Source organism: Nerophis lumbriciformis, linkage group LG10, assembly GCF_033978685.3.
Source record: "Nerophis lumbriciformis linkage group LG10, RoL_Nlum_v2.1, whole genome shotgun sequence".
Lineage (NCBI taxonomy): Eukaryota > Metazoa > Chordata > Actinopteri > Syngnathiformes > Syngnathidae > Nerophis > Nerophis lumbriciformis.
The window spans coordinates 33,406,429-33,423,551 of NC_084557.2; the positions used below are offsets into that span (position 1 = coordinate 33,406,429).

A 17,123-nucleotide genomic window follows, 5' to 3' on the forward strand; every position below is an offset into this window, starting at 1 on the left:
ATCGTGCAGGACCTAATCTGGTTAAGTAAGGATGGTTCTAAGTAAGGTACGGGATCAGCCCGTAATTGCACGGGAGGAGCTGGTTAGTATTTTCAACAAATCTGGAACCAAAGTCACCATGTAAAACCATTGTAATGTAAACACACTTTGCCATTATGTAATGAGATCCCGCGGAACATATACGTCTCTCTGATAAAGAAGTCCGTAGGAAGTTTGCCAGCGAAACCTTGAACTATGCAGTGAAGGCATTAGAGACTGGGATGTGGCCAGATGAGACAATAATGGAGGTCTTTGGCAAACAACTTGACTTCCCGTGTTTGGAGGCACAGGAATGCTGAAAGTGACCATCCACACTGCCAAACAAAGCCAAAAGAAAACACACTGCCAAGGCAACAAAGGAACAAAGAGTGGCATAAAAAAAAACCCTGAAGAGGCTTTGCCAGTCACCAGACCTTAATCCCATTGAAAATCTGTGAAGGAAGCTGAAACTTCCGAGTTGTCAAGCGACAACTCTGAGACCTCCAATATTTGGAGAGTATCTATTAAAAACAGTGGATCAAAATCCCTCCTGGGATGTGTGCAACACTGCAACTACAATAAAAATCTAAACTTTGTGCTTGAGCTTACCGACACTTTTTGCTTGGGATTAAATACTTAATTGAAGCAAAACATTATTTGTAGGTTTATTTCTGAATTGGAGAGGGGGTTATAGCTGATGCCGTGGTCTGTCCTGGGACCATTGGTCCCTACTACTAGGGGCACTAATAAGGCTGGTCGCGACCAGTGACACAGTAGTGGTTCCTATTGACTTTGAATGACATTTACTATTTCCATTCTTTTCTGGAAGTTTTGGCAGCTCTATTAAATGGATAAATGTCAGAGATCATACTATTTTGCCTCTACTGCACACTACATCATAATTACTTTGATTATATGTTAATATTATTGAATTGTAGATCGGATCAAGTTGCTGTCTGGCAGAGACCAGTGGTCCCTACTACTACCCCACAGGCAACTTGATCCAATCTGCAATTCAATATTATTAACATTTAATCAAAGTAATTATGAAGTGTTGTGCAGTAAAGTAAAGAAGTGGCTGGGGAGAGGGAAGTCTGGGCTTCCCTGCTTAAGCTGCTGCCCCCGCGACCCGACCTCGGATAAGCGGAAGAAGATGGATGGGTGGATGGATGTGCAGTAAAGGTAAAATAATATGATCTCGGACATGTATCTATCTAATACAGCTGCCAAATGTCCAGAAAAAAAAAGGAAATAGTAAAGTCCTTAGGTACCACAGCTGTGCCACTAGTCGCGACCAGTCTCTTTACAGCACATAGGGGCAGACCACGTCCCAGGGCAGACCACGGAATCGGCGATAACCCCCTTTCCAATTCAGAAACAAACACGTTGATTGACTGAATTGTTTGTTGATATTCTGTCGTTTAAAATAAACCCCACATAAATAAATATGGACTATTTATGTCTTTGTAAGTGGGAAAACTTACACAATTTGCAAGGGATCAAATCATTCTATGTATATATTCTAACAATGCTGGTGCAGGGCGACAAACTTTGCAATGAGACCTTGGTTCATGACATAAGTCAGAGAGGATCTGATGTCAGGGACTGATGTACAGTGGAGATCAGCTTCAACGTAAGACTATTTGTAAGGATGGAGAAGCACCACCAATAGAATACCGCACATATCACAAGAAAGACACTGACTGAGCAAGCAAACAACTGTTAACTAAGCTGTAGGAAAAAATTATCTACAGGTTACAGTCTTGCAGTAAGCAATTAAACAATGTTAAATATAGATGAGAAAAAAATGTAAGACAACTCTGAAGAGAGCAATTGTTTTTTGGCCACAATGTTTCACAGAGTATCTGCATAATTGATCTTACTGACAATGTGTGTCTTGTGTACATACAGTGCAGTATAAAGTTCCTGGTGGTAGGTAATGTGCTAATATGATGTCAAAAATTATACAAGTATTTTCGTGTACAGTACGATTAACAGTGTTACCCCTACCATTATTAAAGGAATTAAAATACACTGTTAAGACGCGCACATGTATATGTCCCACAAGTTTTTATCAGTGTATATCAAAACATTAGCTTTGAAAACACCTCAAACCTCAAAGACTGAACAATATTGTGTCCTGCAGGTGTGAACTTACTGATATGGTCGATAGTACCAGCACAGAATTTGCCATAGAACTTCTTGGCCCCGAGGCCTCTGAGATCTTCAATGGTGAAGGGCCAGAGATGAAGCACATTGTTTCTGGAGAACGAGTCTCTCTTTTCTATTACGACCACCTTACAGCCCAACAGGGCAAGCTCGATGGCTGTCCGCAGACCACAAGGGCCACCGCCAATGATCAGGCACTGAATAGGAAAGAGAAGAGGACAAAGGACCAAACGGCGCGGTAATCAAGTTTTTAGTAGTTTGTGGAATAGTTTGAAGGATAACATGCATTTTTTGCTAAATTGATTGCAATAAATTAATGAAAAAAAATGTTCAGTACTTTAATAGTGCATATACAATGGAACCTCGATTTACGAACGCCTCTATTTGCGACCTTTACAGTTTATGATCCTTTGTGCGAACCATGTCTTGGCATACGGACGGTTAATTCATTCATACAGTTATTTTGCATCCCCATTTAGCTTCCCGGAACTTGCCTGTACATTATTCTTTAATTGTGAACGTCCACAATAAGCATGTTCATATCCATTTGTGTCAACAAGATGAAATTTAGTCTGAAAACCTTTGACGAGTAGACTTCATGTCCGTTGCCACCCATTAGGACCTTTCAAAGTGTAAATTACGATCCGCCTTGAAGACGAAGTATTTTATTTTAAAAGTAAACTAGATACTATATTTTGTGTTTGTGCATGACGTCCTGTCCTACACTAGATTTAATGAACGGATTGGTTGCGGCATCCGGAAAAAATAGAAGCTCTGCGTATATTTAGCGCTAGAATGTGGAACGGCAACAGCATGTCGGTGGCAATTGACACATTGACTCGAATGAAAACAGAAAGCGTACGAAGGCGCTCGTGTGCCAATCCGCGACCGTCCCGCATTCAGTGGAAATCCGGGGTTAGAGATCACTTTGTATGATCAGAAATGCTTTAAATGTGTCCAAACTGTCAGTCTTGCTGTGGAGCTTCAGGTTGCTCGAAAAAAGCGTTGACTTAGCGTTTTTAGTAGTTTGCCTCCGGCTTGCAGAACCTTTATTTCGAGCATTTGATTAGCAAAGGGGGCTATGTATCGCAGCAAGTCTTTAATTGTGATGAGACCGAAAAAGATGCCACAGTTGACCTTTACTACGCTTACGACTTTATTACTAAAACTTAACAAGATGTTAGTTTGTTTGCACAACCAGGTCTACGTAGTTATATTTAGGCATAGCAACCACAAAATAAAGAAACTAATGTGATCTAATGTCCTTTATATACGTTTAGTTCTGCTATCAAGCACTACTAATATAGTACAGAATAAACTTGACTGCATCACAGAAAGCTTCTCAACAAACCAAATGTTCAAACAGTTTACAAGGTGATCGCTGCAGACACAAGCGGTCCGATTGTATTCCACAAGAAGAGCCACATGAATACAATTACAACTGACACTTTTAGTATTTATTTTTATAGCGCACCAAGATTAAGTACACTATCAGTTTGCATGCAAATGTGTTACTTTTTTTTCTTACAATAGTTTGTGCATTTAAAGCACAAAGTCTGCTCTCCTGTGGTCAGGACCCTCCTCTTCAAAAGCAGACCAATCAGAGCTCTGCGGTCAGCGTTGCCGCCGACGCAAACCTAGGATTTTTGGGCAGTGCACGCAAGATTTGCGGGAAGGAACGCAGGGTGAGGGGTGGGAAGGGGCGAGTTGATTCTTATCCAGTATTTATTTCATAGTCACACTACTTGATTTCTTCAGTGACTGAATTGATTTCAACTCAATGAATCGTTTCGGATCCTATCTTTCTAAATAAACTAATATCGGCCCTAAATCGAATTGGCAACATCAAACTATGAATAAAATCGTCAAAACGAATTGTTAGACCCCTAGTTACAAACCCTTCTGTTTTTGATTTTAACATATACCCACAAATCTCGTTTTACAAAAACATGCAAGCGCTAATGATAACGTTAACAATAATGTCAAAATAACAGACCAATTTTTCATAAAAAGTCTCAAATGTAATATTGATGTAAACTGATGTTTGCTTAGGCGAGCACTTTTTAGTAATCGGAATACAGTGGACCAGGACTTAAGTTGAGTTGGTCGACTTATACTGGGTCGATATAAACGGCCTCCACTGGACTAACTATTGAATTGTGCACATTTTCATAGGATCAAATAAAATAAAGCGAGACATTTCATTTATAATGTAACCAATGTTATATATCTTACCCTAGTTCCCTGGCATGCTTTATTCTGGTTGTACACTTTGTGCTGTGCCCTATTGTCCAGTTTGGTCCAAAGAGCCTTGACCTTCCAATAGTTGACTGCAGCTTTCAGTGAACTGTAGAAGTTGCTGTAGTTCAGTGGATCCAGCTCTAGCTGCCTGCAGAGATTACTGAAGGCCTGAAAAGTTCCTTTACAAGTGGACATTTGGACAAAGTTCTCAAAGAGCTTGATGGCCTGTGCTGTGCGCTCATCCTCCGTCTCACCCATCCTCTGATTGCTACCAATGTTTCTCTTCTTCTCCTGTGGACTCCTTTCACGCTGTCAGAACTCTGACCTATGATGTCTCCATGCATATCCAGTTCTGAAAAATAAAACATTATTTATTGACAGATTGAGGACAGCAGCCTGGCTACAAAGCCATTAATCCTGAGAGATACACTGATTTAATAATAGTCGATATTATTTAGACTTAAGATAGTATCCTTTTTCCTGACACTGCAGTTTAGATCAATCATTTTCACAATCTGAACAACCACTGTAGTAAACTTAATCTTACCCTGCTTTACCCATTATAAAAACAGTTTTGATCCATGTTTAGGATCACTGTCAGTTTGAGGACCCAATTGTGTTTGTGTGTCAACTGTATAACTGTTGAATAGAGGTAAATAATTCTGTATGATTCTTGAGCACACTTGAGTAGTCAACTTTTCATGTCAATATTTTTGGGGACAGTGACTAATTTGTAAGTATAATGAAAACCAATAACAGTTTTTTAGAAAATGTATTGTTGATATGTATTAAATTGTTAATAGTATAATAACTGCCAAATTGCACTAATTGAACAAATTTGAATGAACACACTATGTACAGGACCTAAAACGTTTATTACAATTTATACATATGTATATATGCATCTAACTCATCAGATATTTTTAAGTCTTTATTTATGGAATTCTTCCTAAAGCTATGTCTCTGTTAGATAGTTGCTTAAAGGTGGGTTACCTTGAATCATTCTCATACACCCTCTTCCTAGTTCAAACCTTCAGGAGACGCACATGCACAAAGAAAAGGGTGGTATTCATGTTTGCCAACCTTCCCGATTTTTCCTGGAGACTCCCGAATTTCAGTGCCCCACCCGAAAATCTCCTGGAGCAACCATTCTCCCGAATTTCTCCCGATTTTCACTCGGACAACAACATTAAAGGCGTTCCATGATAGCACTGCCTGTAGCGTCCTTTACAACCTGTTGTCACGTCTGCTTTTTCTCGTTATAGACAGCATGCCGGCCCGGTCACATGTTGTATGTGGCTTCTACAGACACACGTAAGTGAATGCAAGACATACTTGATCAACAACCACACAGGTCACACTGAGGGTGACCGTATAAACAACTTTAACACTGTTAGAAATATGCGCCACACCAAACAAGAATGACAAACACATTTCGGGAGAACATCCGCACCGTAACACAACATAAACACAACAGAACAAATACTCAAAATCCCTTGCAGCACTAACTCTTCCGGGCTACAATATACACCCCCCCGCTACCGCCAAACCCCGCCTCCCCAACCACTGCTCCCCCCCCAACCCCGCCCACCGCAACACCCCCCCAATCTCCCGAATTCTGAGGTCTCATGGTTGGCAAGTATGGTGGTATTTAGAGTGATTTATTATCTTGCTGACCTGTTTAAACTATGCATGGCCATCAAATCGTTATTTTAATCCTTAATGACGCAAAGATCTATCCTGTGGGCATGAACCACGGATATACATGTGGGTGCAGACACGTAAAATCAAAGCTATTTAAAACCTAAATTTGAGTCAGTCTTTTGGGAAGTGTTTTAGGGGTGTAAAGGTACACAAACATTTCGGTTCGGTACGTACCTCGGTTTAGAGGTCACGGTTCGGTTAATTTTTGGTACAGTAAGAAAACAAGGCAATTTGAAAGGCAATTTAAAATAAATAAAGAATAGTGAACAACAGGCTGAATAAGTGTACGTTATATCAGTGGTCTCCAACCTTTTCGTAGCTGCGGACCGGTCAACGCTTGAAAAATTGGCCCACGGATATGACAAATTTTGTCAGAAAGAAATACAATCATGTGTGCTTACGGACTGTATCCCTGCAGACTGTATTGATCTATATTGATATATAATGTAGGAACCAGAAATATTAATAACAGAAAGAAACAACCCTTTTGTGCGAATGAGTGTGAATGAGTGTATATGGGGGAGGGAGTTTTTTTGGGTTGGTGCACAAATTGTAAGTGTATCTTGTGTTTTTTATGTTGATTTAATAAAAAATAAAAAAAATAAAAAAATATAAATATATTTTTTTTAGATTTCTTTTTAATTTCTTGTGCGGCCCGGTACCAATTGATCCACGGACCGGTACCGGGCCGCGGCCCGGTGGTTGGGGACCACTGCGTTATATGACGCATAATTAACCAACTGAGAACGTGCCTGGTATGTTAACGTAACATATTATGGTAAGAGTCATTCACATAACTATAACATATAGAACATGCTATACGTTTACCAAACAATCTGTCACTCCTAATCGCTAAATCCGATGAGATCTTATACGTCTAGTCTTTTACGTGAATGAGCTAAATAATATTATTTGATATTTTACGGTAATGTGTTAATAATTTCACACATAAGTCGCTCCTGAGTATAAGTCGCACCCCCGGCCAAACTATGAAAAAAACTGCGACTTATAGTCCGAAAAATACGGTACATATATACAAATATACACACATATTCTACTCGTCAGAACACTCCATAAAATAATTCACAAAAGCTCTTTTCAATGGGCCTGCACTGTTATCAGCCAAGCTGTTTCATGTTACATTTTACCAGTCACCATCTGCCTAAAACTACCACTGACACCTATGTCAGGAATTGAAAAATAATGTATACTAGAATGATCAATTGTGGAAACATCCATCACCATTTAAACTGTACCTTTAACAAAAATTACATAGTTAAGAGCTATCTGCGTTGAAGACAAGAAGTAATTTATCTTGCTTAGCATTTAAGTACATTTTTGACTGCCTACAGCCAAATATGTTTTCATGATCAGTTAGGCCAGATAAATGCATACATTATGTAATGGTGCGGTGTGGGAAACTTACAGGCAAAATATGTTCATAAAAATAGAAATAATCGCCCATTCTGCTCGGAACCACATTTGGTGTAAACCAGCATAAACACTTTATAGCAAGTGTCTGACCTTGGAGTGGAAATAATTTGCTGTTATTAACTTAGCCTTAAACTCCGTTATAATCAAAAGTATTTCAGTTATAAAACCATCTAATTAACGTCTAAAGTTTAAACAAAAATGGGTCATGCAAGATGCAACCAGACAACAATTTTCCAATTTTGTGAAAAAGCATAGCAAATGTTAGATAATTATTTCCCTCTTGGTTTGTGAATCCAAAGTACTGATAATTACTATACACCGGATATTTCAGAGGCAAAGCTGAATATCAAAAGTCACATCAAACTGAGGCATAGTGGAGGGTGACACACCCATGCCTAACATGCAGATAAAGGGCTTTAGCAGAACACGCCCGTCATCAGATACAGCTTTGTAGAGTAGAAGGGTGTCGTGGGTGGCTGACAAACACCAACACAAACATGCGCACACATGCATGCGCATAGTATTGCAATTTGTGCTTGCCTTATTCATTTGGGGCGCACATACCATACACAGACAGAAATAACATCTTATCTGTACTTACGATAGCATAACTAATGATAGCCATTTAATTGTATTCTTCATTAACAATATTAACAAAAGGACAAGATATAATAATCAAAAGGTACCCATATATACCGTATTTTTCGGAGTATAAGTCGCACCGGAGTAGAAGTCGCACCTGCCGAAAATGCATAATAAAGAAGGAAAAAAACATATATAAGTCGCACTGGAGTATAAGTCACATTTTTTGGGGAAATGTATTTGATAAAACCCAACACCAAGAATAGACATTTGAAAGGCAATTTAAAATATATAAAGAATAGTGAACAACAGGCTGAATAAGTGTATGTTATATGACGCATAAATAACCAACTGAGAACGTGCCTGGTATGTTAACGTAACATATTATGGTAAGAGTCATTCAAATAACTATAACATATAGAACATGCTATACGTTTACCAAACAATCTGTCACTCCTAATCGCTAAATCTCATGAAATCTTGTACGTCTAGTCTCTTACGTGAATGAGCTAAATAATATTATTTGATATTTTACGGTAATGGGTTAATAATTTCACACATAAGTCGCTCCTGAGTATAAGTCGTACCCCCGGCCAAACTATGAAAAAAACTGCGACTTATAGTCTGAAAAATACGGTATACATATTCATATATATGTAAATGTTTCTGCTGTGAACCGGCACATATATCACAGATATATGTGCCGGTTCACAGCAGAATCATTTAAGGATACCTTTTGATTATTATATCTTGTCCATTTGTTAATATTGTTAATGAAGAATACCATTAAATGGCTAGCAGTTTTGTTATTAATAAATGTTATTTCTGTCTGTGTATGGTATGCGCGCCCCAAATGTTTTTATTATTGGCACATATACTGTATCTGTGATATATGTGCCAATAATAAAAACACTAAGGTATGTTTTCAGGGTGGCAGATGTAGAACTAAGGATGTTTCTACACAATTTAGTTTGAATCGCCACAAACTCATTCAAAAAATTGAATGCAGTCTCTCAAAATGTTGAAACTGGGAATGCTGCCGATTTTTAACTTACTAGTGTTTACGTAAAAACAGAAATGTTGGAATCCAAAGCAACAAAGCATGAAAACAAGTGAGGTTTAAAAAGTTAAACTGTTATATGCTTTGATGGCCATAACGTTGTCAGCAACAGACTTAACACAATCTTGTGTTTGTCTGTGTATACTCAAGTTATGCTGGAGTATGCAGACTGCTTATCTGCTTGCACAAATGGAAACATGAGTCAGAGGTTTTAGAAGGTGCAACAAATCTGAGACAGCCATACCTTCAAGCAAACTGCCATTTGCTCAAGGTGAACTAATACCAAGCTGTCAACCACACATGGCCCAATAAGAAAATGTCCCTGCTTGCGTTACCAGAATCTGAAACTCAAAAACAATGTGATCCCATAAAGTAATCCAAGATTAGTAATGACGAATCATCTGAGGAAATTGCAACCTGTAATGTGATATATTCAAATACTGTACTGACATTACTTTTGGCACCAACAACCTTTTATGTCAGATACAATATCAAATCTAAAGTGTCCTTTCTTTGACAAAGCCTAAAAAAGTCAATGACACTATGTTTACACTGCAGGTCAAAGTGGCCCAAATCGGATTTTTTCAAAGTCAGATTTTTTCCAAAATCAGATTTTTTTCCCAGCTGACACACTCCAGTATAAACGCGCACAGGCCCCCAACATGGCCCCCAATGTGGCCTCGACGTCACTTGCATGCGCAGTTTGATAAAGTGAAAACCAAGGATGATGAACGGATTCCGTAAACGTACAAGGAAGTCGCTACTGCTACTACAAAATAAAATAAAAGTCCCCACCAAAGATATGGTCGACACACCTTAAAAATTAGTTTTTTTGTGTTTTTTTTAACGTGAAAATAATTGGAAGTAACTTGTCCAGGGTGTACACCGCCTTCCACCCGAATGCAGCTGAGATAGGCTCCAGCACCCCCCGCGACCCCGAATGGGACAAGCGGTTGAAAATGGATGGATGGAATATAATGATATAATGAATGGATAGTGTAATACAAACCCCGTTTCCATATGAGTTGGGAAATTGTGTTAGATGTAAAAATAAACCTAATACAATGATTTGCAAATCCTTTTCAACCCATATTCAATTGAATGCACTACAAAGACAAGATATTTGATGTTCAAACTCATAAACTTTATTTTTGTTTGCAAATAATAATTAACTTAGAATTTCATGGCTGAAACACGTGCCAAAGTAGTTGGGAAAGGGCATGTTCACCACTGTGTTACATCACCTTTTCTTTTAACAACACTCAATAAACGATTGGGAACTGAGGAAACTAATTGTTGAAGCTTTGAAAGTGGAATTCTTTCCCATTCTCGTTTTATGTAGAGCTTCAGTCGTTCAACAGTCCGGGGTCTCCGCTGTCGTATTTTACGCTTCATAATGCGCCACACATTTTCGATGGGAGACAGGTCTGGACTGCAGGCGGAGCCAGGAAAGTACCCGCACTCTTTTTTTACGAAGCCACGCTGTTGTAACACGTGCTGAATGTGGCTTGGCATTGTCTTGCTGAAATAAGCAGGGGCGTCCATGAAAAAGACGGCGCTTAAATGGCAGCATATGTTGTTCCAAAACCTGTATGTACCTTTCAGCATTAATGGTGCCTTCACAGATGTGTAAGTTACCCATGCCTTGGGCACTAATGCACCCCCATACCATCACAGATGCTGGCTTTTGAACTTTGCGTCGATAACAGTCTGGATGATTCGCTTCCCCTTTGGTCCGGATGACACGATGTCGAATATTCCCAAAAACAATTTGAAATGTGGACTTGTCAGACCACAGAACACTTTTCCACTTTGCATGAGTTCATCTTAGATGATCTCGGGCCCAGAGAAGCCGGCGGCGTTTCTGGATGTTGTTGATAAATGGCTTTCGCTTTGTATAGTAGAGCTTTAACTTGCACTTACAGATGTAGCGACAAACTGTATTTAGTGACAGTGGTTTTCCGAAGTGTTCCTGAGCCCATGTGGTGATATCCTTTAGAGATTGATGTCGGTTTTTGATACAGTGCCGTCTGAGGGATCGAAGGTCACGGTCATTCAAAGTTGGTTTCCGACCATGCCGCTTACGTGGAGTGATTTCTCCAGATTCTCTGAACCTTTTGATGATATTATGGACCGTAGATGTTGAAATCCTTAAATTTCTTGCAATTTCACTTTGAGAAACGTTGTTCTTAAACTGTTTGACTATTTGCTCACGCAATTGTGGACAAAGGGGTGTACCTCGCCCCATCCTTTCTTGTGAAAGACTGAGCATTTTTTGGGAAGCTGTTTTTATACCCAATCATGGCACCCACTTGTTCCCAATTAGCCTGCACACCTGTGGGATGTTCCAAATAAGTGTTTGATGAGCATTCCTCAACTTCATCAGTATTTATTGCCACCTTTCCCAACTTCTTTGTCACGTGTTGCTGGCATCAAATTCTAAAGTTAATGATTATTTGCAAAAAAAAAAAAAACGTTTATCAGTTTGAACATCAAATATGTTGTCTTTGTAGCATATTCAATTGAATATGGGTTGAAAATGATTTGCAAATCATTGTATTCCGTTTATATTTACATCTAACACAATTTCCCGACTCATATGGGAACGGGGTTTGTACATTTGTGAGGGTTGTAATCTTTTTATGGCTGTTAAGTAGAGAAGGCACGGACATCAGCGTGGATCATCGGTAGCTTTATTTTTCAACTCACATGTAAGCAAATACGCCGGAGCGTCAATTTCGGTCCGTCAACAACTGTTATTTCTTCAAAAAATATATATACTACACTCCGAAGGAGGTTTTGCAAACTGGAAAAGTAAAGCTCTTAAATGTAAATAGAGGAGGGAAGATGGATAAAAATAATTGACGGTAACAATAACAAGTATAGTATCAGTATATGGTGGATACTACAGTAATTACATCAATATTTTTTATTATAGAAATCATTTATGTTTTATGTTTACAAACTCAGGAAATAATTCCCTAGACAAAGGAGGTATTTAAGGGCAAAAACCAAAGGATTTAAAACAGAGCCTATAAGAGAAAATAATAAAAATATTTTATTTATATTGTTAGACCGCCATCCTGTGCTTTTGACTGGTTATACTGTAATTGTGATCAAAACTGAATCAGCCAATAAGCTTGAAAATTGTGTTAGCATTTAAAAAAATTTTTTTATAACATGTTCTGAAATGGTTCCTATATTATTTATATAGCAATATAACATGATATGTATTGTTATCGCAGAAGGCTACAATGTACAGTATATCTGGAATATAGACTTGAGGCAATTTCCCCATCCCTAGTACTCAAGCTTCCTTCCAGTTCCTGCAATTTAGACTCGCCTAGCATGTACTGACTGCCAGCTGGGATAGGCTCCAGTTCACCTGTGACTCTAATGAGGACAAGTCATATAGAAAATAGATTCTACGTCCATTGTAGCTTAATACCCTTGCTTCTTCGAACAATGTAAAGAACGGAGTAAAAAATGCTTTAATTAGAATAAAGCCAGTCAAGGTTATGCCATTTACACTCTTTTTGGATCATATACTTTTTAAACCTCAAGTCCGAATGATTTCACAGCAAGGAGATGTAAATTTGGAATTAGATAAAACATCAGAGATATTTTGTGAATTCGCCAAAGGCAAAACCTCTCAAACAGAAACCTGTTTTCGTGTGAACACGAAAGACAAACATGTTTACATAATCATCCCAGTAATACAAAATATATCCAAACATTGTTCTGACAAGTGTTGACTTGGAGGGAACACATTCATCGACATATATGTGTATTAAGATCAAAAAAAGGTTTCCCCTACATGTAATTATCATGGGGTACCGCCGCGGCAAAATAAAAGCTGACACACATCAAAAAATGTTTTTTTTTAACATGAAAACACATTTAACTAATATATTGTATGAATGGATATTCAATCCAATCTACTTTATTTATATAGCACATATAAAAAAACAAAAGTTTGACAGAGTTAAAACACATTTAGAAGCAGGATAACAACTAAGGAGAGTCAATTGTAAAAAAACAACACCACATTTAACTAAAAAGAGAATAAATACATAAAATAATATAAAATAGACTAAAATCACAACTCTGATGCTGGTTTAAAAGCCAAGGAATAAATATGTTTTAAGACGTGATTTAAAACTCCTAAAAGAGGGAGCCGCCCGCACAGCAAGAGGGATATCGCTCCAAAGTTTTTGAGCCACAGCAGAAAATGCACGATCCTCTCTGGATTTTAACCGGGTTTTCAGGGCGACAAGAAGCAATTGATCAGCTGACCTCAGGGACCTTGTTTGGGGTGTAGATTTTAAAAGGTCTGACATACAGTATATTGTGGCGCTAATCCGTTAAGAGATTTAAAAGCAAATAATAACATTGTTTTATTAATTTTAAAATGAACTGGGAGCCAGTGAAAGGATGCCAAAATGGGGGTAATCTGCTCATGTTTTTAGTGCCAGTTAAAAAGCGAGCAGCTGCATTGAGGCCTGGTTCATTCCAACGTAGAATGAGTTGCAGTAGTCCAAATGTGATGAAATATAAGCATTGATTACCCACTCAAAGTCATTGAAAGATAAAACTGATGACATGTTTGCTATAAGTCTTAGATGATAAAAACTAGATCGAACAATATAGTTAATCTGCTGTTCCCATTTAAAATCATTGTCAAACTCAGAACCAACATTTGCGACTGTGTGTTTAAAATAAGGCACTGGGGGGGGGGGGGGGGTCCAGGACACTGGGGTAAGCATTCTGGTATACTGTATATAGTCTATTGGACTATTAGCCGTAATCAGTTTGAAAAACATTTCAAATATCATAAAAATGTTTCATCCATCCATCCATTTATTTTGAAAAACGGGCATCTGAATCGCCTGTCAGCATAAGCGCTGCAGCCGGTCACCCACCTGATCGGCCCTGGAACGGAGTTGGCAATTGGCAAAAGTAAGGAGAGAAAGATTTAAAAAAAAAAAAAAAGGTATTTGAAGTTACTTATTGTATTTCTCGTTCAAACCTGTGAAAACTACCCAATTTTTATATTACTAGCGACAATATCGTCTAACGTTACGCCGTGTGCGTCTTTAAACCTCCGTTTGGAATCTTTTTGTGGAGTTTGCATGTTCTCTTCGTGTGTGTCTGTGTGGATTTTCTCTTTGGTGCTCCAACTTCCTCCCATACTCCAAAAATATGCAAAATAGGTTAATTTGAGACTCTAAAATGTCCATAGGTATAAATGGGAGTGTGAATGGTTGTTTGTCTACATGTGCCCTGCGACTGGCCCTGCTAACTTTTGTTAGCTTGTCAATGAGCTGTTCCATTAAACATTAGCATTAAGATAGCATCTTTAAAGCCAACCTTAATACTGTGTGATTGTATTTCTTTTTCAGTTTATTCCGAACTGTATTATTAATTTAACGTGATTTCTATTCATATGACGGCGTGGCGCAGTGGAAGAATGGCCGTGCGCGACCCGAGGGTCCCTGGTTCAATCCCCACCTAGTACCAACCTCGTCATGTCTGTTGTGTCCTGAGCAAGACACTTCACCCTTGCTCCTGATGGGTGCTGGTTAGCGCCTTGCATGGCAGCTCCCTCCATCAGTGTGTGAATGTGTGTGTGAATGGGTAAATGTGGAAGTAGTGTCAAAGCGCTTTGAGTACCTTGAAGGTAGAAAAGCGCTATACAAGTACAACCCATTTATCATTTATTTATTATATGTGAACTTACATACAGTATGCACATTTATGTACTTTCCTTTGTGTGCTTAGTTTTACAGTAACTTAATTGAACTGGGCAAGAAAGCATTTAGGTTTTCAGCACCGAAGGCTTGGAATAACCTACAATCGAACATTAAACTTCAAACCCTAGTTACGTTGAATGAGTTTAAAGCTTCTGTGAAAGGATTGCAGTCTACCTTGTCTGTATGCACATGTGTCATGTGAGCAAGTTTTAATGTTGTAAATGTGATGTTTTATGCATTTGTTTACTGTTTTTAATGTAACCTTGCTGCTGCCCTCTTGGCCAGGTCTCCCTTGGAAAAGAGATCTTTGATCTCAATGGGATTTTACCTGGTTAAATAAAGGCTAATAAAATTGTGGAGAATCTTGATATTTTTTTACTTAAACTCGATATTCGATATATATCTCGATATATTTTGGGGTGAAAGTATACATATAAAGATATTCATTTTTGAGCGAGGTTCACTGAAATTGAAGTGAATGACAACTGTACTGTATAAAGTCAGTGGCACTTTTATTAACCCAGTTAGTCAAGATGGGTATTAACAGCACATAAAATAAACTGTTTTAAGTACCACAGAATTGCATAACATAAATAAAATAGAAAAGTTCTTTCTACATAAAATAAATAACAGAGCTGTGCAAATAATACATTTTTGGCAGCATTTATCGTGCGAAAAATGCCTGACTTGGCAACTGGAGAACAGTTTTGATTTGGGCTTACATGGTAAACAACTCAAATGTATGTTTTATCCAGACGCATACATTTGTCCAAATGTGGCCAAGTAGACACATTGTGGGTTTCCTGGACGTGGTCTACATCGCTAAAAGAAAAATCTAAAGAAGAGAATCCCTCTGCCATATTCCACTAGTTTTTTAATATATAAATTGCTCTTCTCTCCTACGACTCTCTCGTCGTCATTTGGGATGTCTGTTGTGATTTTCCTTCCTGGTTCCATGACCCGCCCTATCTTGCCTCTGATTGGCCTAATCTCAACCAATTGTGACTCATCATAGTAAACAACAAACCAATCATGGATGTTCTTATATGTGAAAGCACGTCTTGGAAGAAGGAAGAGGAGGGGTTTAGTAGCCCATGAGAGGGAGTGGGCAGCGGGGGAGAACAAGGTAATCAAAAAGGTCAACCAACGAACGAGATTTCTCTACAGAATCTCCTCTCTGGTCAACAAAAGCACCTTGAAGATTCTAGCGGGAACTCTCGTTCAACCCTTTTTTGATTACGCTTGCACCTCCTGGTACCCTAGCACCTCCAAAACCCTCAAATCTAGACTCCAAACATCCCGGAACAAGCAAGTCAGGTTACTTTGAGACCTCCACCCCAGATCACACCTCACTCCTACCCACTTCTCCAAAGTGGGCTGGCTCAGGGTGGAGGACAGAGTAAAACAACTTGCACTGAGCCTAGTCTATAAAATCCGCTACACCTCCCTGATACCGAAGTACATGTCAAACTACTTTCATAACGTAAATGACCGCCATAACCACAACACCAGGGGGAGCTCCACAAACCACGTTAAACCCAGATTACGATCTAACAAAGGTCTTAACTCATTCTCCTTCTATGCCACATCAATATGGAATGCACTCCCAACAGGTGTAAAAGAAAGTGCATCTCTATCCTCCTTCAAAACCTCACTAAAAGAACACCTCCAGGCAACTTCAACCCTTGACTAACACCCTCCCCCTTCCACATCCCACCTCCCCGGATTGTAAATAATCAAATGTATATACTTGTTCTTATGCTTTCTGAACTTACTATGTTCACTGCTCGCTGTACATATCCTACCAAGTCAGACCTACACTGTTTCAATGTCCATTTCTCTGATGATGCAGTTGTTGATGACTGAAGTGATGATATCAACCAAACATGAATCCGTCTGACAAATGCATCCTTTTCTCACATTAGCAGAAAGGTTGCATCCATGTACTTTTCACGTCCGATCTATTGCGCTCTCAACTATGAACATTATTCTCAACATGGCAGCGTAATGCAGAGCGGAAAGACAGACTTTAAATGTAAGGATAGCTTTTTTGATTCATTTAAAACGGCTAAAAGCAGGCATATCAAGCTGGGGTGACAGTATTGATTTACATTTCTGTTCAAATGCGAGAACTTGATTATCGTATAACATTGAGTGACCTC

The 17,123-nt window shown here is 38.7% G+C and overlaps 1 protein-coding gene across 3 annotated transcripts in view; it reads right to left on the minus strand.

Moving 5' to 3' along the window:
• Positions 1-17,123, minus strand: part of mical2b (microtubule associated monooxygenase, calponin and LIM domain containing 2b) — a 123,200-nt gene that overhangs the window by 79,070 nt on the left and 27,007 nt on the right. For all 3 annotated transcript variants that reach the window (XM_061969796.2, XM_061969798.2, XM_061969797.2), the window contains exons 2-3: positions 4,423-4,780; positions 2,177-2,384 (exon numbers count right to left, since the gene is read on the minus strand). In XM_061969796.2, coding sequence (XP_061825780.2) covers positions 2,177-2,384; positions 4,423-4,686 — 472 coding nt within the window. In that variant the 5' untranslated portion in view covers positions 4,687-4,780. The remainder of the gene's footprint in view (positions 1-2,176; positions 2,385-4,422; positions 4,781-17,123) is intronic.